The sequence below is a fragment of the Falco peregrinus genome, chromosome 1, assembly GCF_023634155.1.
Source record: "Falco peregrinus isolate bFalPer1 chromosome 1, bFalPer1.pri, whole genome shotgun sequence".
Taxonomy (NCBI): Eukaryota; Metazoa; Chordata; class Aves; order Falconiformes; family Falconidae; genus Falco; species Falco peregrinus.
Genome location: NC_073721.1, coordinates 116,243,700 through 116,250,070, shown reverse-complemented (window position 1 = coordinate 116,250,070; position 6,371 = coordinate 116,243,700). Strand labels below are relative to the sequence as shown.

General features: G+C 38.7%; 1 protein-coding gene across 1 annotated transcript in view; it reads right to left on the bottom strand.

Annotated features, from left to right (window-relative positions):
- Positions 1-3,313: 3,313 nt before the first annotated feature.
- The window catches only part of TRPM7 (transient receptor potential cation channel subfamily M member 7), a 59,124-nt gene continuing 56,066 nt past the window's right edge, over positions 3,314-6,371 (bottom strand). The window contains exons 38-40 of the mRNA XM_055810039.1: positions 6,106-6,157; positions 5,907-6,013; positions 3,314-4,913 (exon numbers count right to left, since the gene is read on the bottom strand). Of these exons, the coding sequence (XP_055666014.1) occupies positions 4,783-4,913; positions 5,907-6,013; positions 6,106-6,157 (290 nt within the window). The 3' untranslated portion in view covers positions 3,314-4,782. The remainder of the gene's footprint in view (positions 4,914-5,906; positions 6,014-6,105; positions 6,158-6,371) is intronic.

Below are 6,371 nucleotides of genomic sequence, written 5' to 3'. Positions count from 1 at the left end.
TCTTCCTGCTCTGCAACAGCCCTTGGGCAATTGTTGGGGCTTAGTTTCCCCATCTGCTGCTACTTACACCTGGTGATGCGTATCTCATACTTAGCGCAGACCCCACAATATAGCAGCATGACACAAACATGGAAAACCACTGCCTGGAATATTTTTTTTGGTTAGTTTCTGGTGTAGTACACCACCACATGCTGACATGCCTTCACCCTTCTACATGGTTAAATAATACTGAGATATATTACATTATTACTAATGAAACAGTAATTAGCCTTGTACCGCCAGCATATCTTACCTTTCCTGCCCATTTCGTCTGGGATCTCCACATCAGAACTTGCTCCTTGATTTTCTTGGCAAGCTGCTGTTACTGGACTAAATACTCTCATCATCTGTTCTAAAAATGCAAATGCACAAAAATAAATTACAACTGCTAAAGGCTTAGTAGCTACACGTTGTTCGCAAGCTTTATGTTCACAGTGGTGGGCTAGTGGATGCAGCCATAGTATTTTCTGATTTGATACACTTAAGTTCTGGCCCACATCTGTAGCTGATGTGAAGGCATTTTATCTTCATTTCACTCCATTAATGACAAGCATGAGCACAGCCAACTATTTACTTAAAGCAAGAGCAGCAAATAAGGCATGTTGTAAAATGCACTGAGAACAGACGGAAGGAACCAAGTAATTATTTTTTCTTACACAGGACAGGGAACAGTGACACTGCAAACTGTTTAGGGGTGGCAGCATTAACAAGGGCTGTGTCAACTTCCAATTCTTAAAAACTTTCTTACCAAAAGAGTCCTAACTACAGAGGGGAACACATTGAGAAGGAAGATAACTTGAAGAAACATATTGAAAAGCAAGTACTGGGTCATACAGGGGTTGAATGGCAGCATTAAAAAGCACTTCTTGAAACCATTATCTGGAAACAATAAGTTAAATTCAATCTATAATAGCTGTCACGCAGGTAGAACAACATTTGTATTGAAAACTACAAATCGCTAAAAGCATTAAATACGTTGTCTGTATTTAAAAAAAAAGACTATAAATCCATATAGCTGAATTTTAGTACTAAAATGAGCCACGCTAACATTGGTCATTCAGGAAGGGAGAAGCATGTGCTTCTTCCTACTTCTTGTGGAATCTGAATCAAGACCTTGATCTACTATTTTAATAGAACACGATACACAAATCCACATCAGTGCTGCCGCCTGCAGGCTCAGGGCCTGAGAGTTAACTCACTGTCACCACAAAACGGATTGCTTGCAAGGAAAAGCGTTAATTGTAAAAAGATTAAATCATCAGAAGTCTTTTCAGAAACGTTGTATTTTTGAAAAAAAAAAGATTTTTTTATCCAGTTGATCTTTTAGGAACATGCAAATTGAACTGCTACTGACAAGTTTTTAGCTGGCGTCTTCTCCCTCACAATTCCTGCAGTGTTAAGTGGTGTGCCATTAAGTGAGATGCAACCACAGAGAATTAAAGTAGGAAGTGACTGCTGGATGTTTAAAACCCAAATCCCTCCTTTCCCAAGTCACATGGCTGCTGAGCAGCAGCTAGGAAGCCAGCTCCCCAGGAGACTCGCCTTTGCTTATTTTGCCACAATGATCCCAAATACAGTTTTCCCTGAAATGTTTCAGCATCTAAATACTGCAAGAAAGCAGTCAGCAATGCTGAAGTTGCTGGATTAATTAGAAGATTAAAATAACACACTCATATATTTGAGGGTTTTGCATGAAGAAATACTGATGCTGGAGGAAATCGAAGTGCATTTTAAACCAGAAGTTACGTATGCAACCGACACTAGTCTGCAAGTACGTAAGATTCCATTTAATCTGTTACTTTACGGGTTTTCTTCTCATGAAAATAATCCTGAGGATGGTGGTAGGGAATCAAAACTATCTATGAAGGAAAGTTATGTACCTTACCTATTTTCCTATATACAAGATATTCTCTAAATACCCTCTTAAGTAGAAAAGTCACTGAAGCACTTCAGATTTTCACTAAAAATAATTAGAGGAAGTTTGAATTATATTCCTGTAATTAAAAACTATGTTCTAACAAGATACGTTGATACTTTGGTTTTAAATACTTAACAGAAGTTCCAGTGATGCTCCTACTTTCCTACACTTCAGTAAAATACAGGGAATTTTAACAGCTACAGGATCAAAGCTCATGGAGCACTTCAGGAATGACAAGGTTTAGCAGAGGAGTGACACGTGATGTTCTCGACCAAATAAAACTACGTTGGATGATCTTCACGTTCCTACAGCCTGACATCAGTAGGACACGGTATAATCCTAACGCTGTCAGGCTGCCTCTTCCAACCAACTTGGCGCTTTTCCTTTGCCACCACCCTTTTCCAATGCCTCCCCTGAGGGATACTTGCATTTAGAGTTTTCTTTTCTGCTAGGCTGAAGGAGAAGGTAATTTGTGACAGTTGTAATCCCCACCCTGCACCCTCAGTTTAGCCATACGCTTCTCATATAATGCCAGCTGCAAGTTTCACAGAGTAAGCGAGTACTCGTGCCAGGAGACGCACAGAAGCATGGATAGTGTTAACCACTCCAGGTCTTACATACATTCCCCAACCCTGTTCGTCCATTCTGGTCCTGGAGAGGCTTCAGGCGCCAGTTGCTGCAACCCCGGCCACACAGGTCACAGCTGCCTGTCCTGCTGAGGAACGAGACACAGGCAAAACCACTGAAGACAGGTACCATGGCTGTCAAGATTAAGAGCGTGGTGTTAAGTATTTGTCAGGAAACAAAGTTTCCTAACTTTTACTTAAAATTCTCAAATGAATTCTGTCATGCTTTCACAACACCTGAGGCTCCTCTAGAAATCCTTCTCAGTTTGAGGAGCCAGCCTCCGTTAGAGCTGCGCCGGTGCTGTCACTTGGCTACCAACGTAGCCCTGAAAAGGTGAATTATTTTATAGAATATGTCTTGAATAACTGCCCATCACCTCACAGCAACAGAAGGGGTGGCAGCCAGGCACCCAAGAAAGAGCTAATTCAAAACAAACATTGTAAAGAGCTTTAAGATATTTTGCCTCATTTACTCATTAACTCCACCACATACATTTATCTAGTATTCTAGTATATATAAATATATATATATATAAAATATATATACACCCACTATTATATAATACATTTGTTTTCACTCCCCCCCAGCCGGTTTCTGGTACTAGCCAAAGCTGAGCTACCTCAAAGGCAGACAACTGCTTTAATCCAGCATGGCAAATTCTATTTCTGCACATAAAGAGCTACTTAAATTCACCCAAATAACCTTTTAGACTAAGACGGACAGCAGAAGTCTGTAAACAAGAATAAATTTATTTTAGATTCTTTAAAGATTTAATGATATACAAAATGTATACAGTATTATATCCTTATAACATTTTACCTTTCCCCATCAAACATAAAACACCATTTAAACAGCTACTGTGTTCGTGCCTTAGGTCTGTATCTATAAGATACACTACTGAATAAAAAATTTATAGAGCTATATACTGCCCTTTTAATTAAAAATTACAAATTAGTACCTATGTAACAAAAAAAATCGCAGCATGAAACTTCAGTTGGACAACAGTTTTCTCTTGCTGAATGCTCAACAATATTTGGGACAGTTAAATTACATTTTATTGGCATGAAGGTGCATTGCAATCTCCCGTACTTTACACAATGCTAATCCAACCCTAGCCTCTTCTTAAATAAGTACCACAAATAACATAAAATTAAAGATGTTTTTCTACATAATTTTAAATACATTTACAAGTTATGTGTACATTCGGTTTCGATATACTGGTTTCACAAGATCTTTGGAAGGCGTAACTTCTGAAGCAGTCACTACGTACGAGGAAAAGCACTTCCAACTTGTGTTCTTACAAGGCAACTTATTTGGACCAGCACATACTATTTCTTCTATTAAATACGATTATACCAGTCTATCATGGCTTTGTTACTATTCGACAGTGACTTGGTGAAACTGAAATGTGTAAAACAAGAAATTTCATTATGCACCATTAGGGCTCTATTCCACACACACACACAACCCCCCCCTAAAAACAAACAAACAAAAAACCAACCAACCAAACAAAAAAAAACCCCACCCCCTAAAACAAACCAAACCCAACCCAGCTTTACAGCCACGAAGCTGAATCCTGATTCAGGAGACTCTCTCCACTGGAACAGACCAAGTTTCTACCTTCGACCCCAGCCTACTGGCATCATATATACACCTCATTTGGCTTTGTCCTCTTCAAAAGGCCAGACTGAAAGACATCTGGTGAGAAAACATTAGTGGAACGCTTCCCAAAACCCACTCCAATAATACTCTGGCGTTACAGAGGTAGGTGCTTTCTCCTGTCTTGTGCCGATCGACAGTAAGACAGCGGCCAAACAAACGCGTTACCTTAAAACATGGATTGCCAAACTGCTTTCCATGGAAGGCAGACCGCACACTGCAGGTCACTACAGAGAGAAAATCCTCCACTAAACCAAAACAAAATAAAAAATAAACCTTCTGCTAAAAAGCCCCTTTAAAAACATATCTTAAATTCTGTCATTATTCCACCTTTAGAGCGAGCAGCCGCCAGGCTGTTCTCTGTAGATGGTTATCACAAGTTGTTAGGTCCTTAGATTATGGACCAGCCAAAATTCCACGTATAAGACAGCAGTCCTTAGTCTGACATATCTTTCTTTTAATTATAGTGAAGGAAAGGTAAGTGACAACTTTGTGATGTTCCATGAAGTTTGGATGAAGCCACTGATTTGGTCACATCATTAGAGCATCAGACGAATAGAATTAGCTGAATCGGATTCTTTGGTGCAGCTTCCAGGCTGAATTGTCAGTTCAGGGGAATCGTCCTGAGGAAATAGGATCTTGTCAGGTGTGTAATCATTCCTCTTCAGATCTGTGCAAACAAAATGAAGTCATAATTAATGATGACTGTTTCTTCAGCTAACAGAATCAATGGGGCATAGAAGTCTTTCAAAGAATGGGGTATGCGTATGTTCTTATAAAGAAGAATTCCTCAATATGTACTATGTCAAAAAAGGATGTGTTTATCATACATGCAATCAGAAGCCTAAAGCTCTTCTTTGAAAAGTGATGGAAAACCCTGAATATTTCATCTATAGCTATTATAGCAAGTATTGAGTCAACCTTCCATGGAAATCAGATCCTTCCATGATCTGTTTTGATGGTACCAGGATTTACAACGCAAATTTAGAATAAATGACCTTTCTTCATATGAGAAACAACCTGGAAAAGAAGTGTGAAACAGGCAGGAATCACGCGAGTTCCTTATGTTGCTCTGCTGGAGTCTAAAAGCGTGATACAGAGAAACAATGTCAAGGTTTGAGATGAGTGTAGTGTAGTCCATGCAGCAAAAATATCTGGAATTCAAAGTTTTTAGCAGAATGAATTTTTGCAGACCCAGACATGTTTTTATTAAAAAAAAAAACAAGCAAACAAAAACCAAACAACAAAAAACAAATAATACAAAAGAGAAAAAAGAAAAACAGACAGACACACACACGAAAAACCCACCAACAAAAACTGCCAAAACACAAGCAACATTCTGTTCAAAAAGCCTGAAGACCAGCAATCATCTTGACCTCCTTTTCCTACTTTTTCTAGGAACCTTTATCGTTTTTTTTACTGTCTCGATCAACCTAATCTACCTTCCTCAAATCCTGTGCAATACGGATATAGAACACACAGATGTTCTTAATTACTTCATCTTGGATTTTATCTTAAAATGGCACATCATTTTAAAAGTTAAATCACAAAAGTGCTGTTTATTACTTATTCCACTTACCCAGCACGGCATAACTATTACATTATGTGTCATGCAAGATCCATGACATGAGTGTCTCTGAAGAAGAAATACAACAGATCTTACCAGGAAGTTTCAGTTTCCTGCAGCAGGAATTACAGTGATGCTTCGCTCTGAAGTTTTTTATTGCATCCTCTCCCAGGTTGGCCGGACCAAACACCATATCGTATGACCTTAGAAATAAAGTGTACACAAACATGGGTCGCATGTGTGCTCTGGTAAAAATTTTATAATACTTTTCTTTAAATCCTTCTTTTAACCTTACCTTTTTTCTCCAGCTTTTATCACAGAGGGATCCGTCAAATTTTCACCAACACCTTCAGACAGCACAAGAAGAAAGGTTAAATCTGATACATTACATAAATGCACTAATTTGAAAACTCTTCGCATCCTTAGCTATGACTTCTAACTTCCCCAAGAATAAAAGCAGAAAAAAAACCCAAAAAACCACCCAAATGATATGTGCTACTCTACCCTCACAAAAATCGCTCATAAATAAGCACTTTGTACTTCTCAGATTTCTTCCACCTA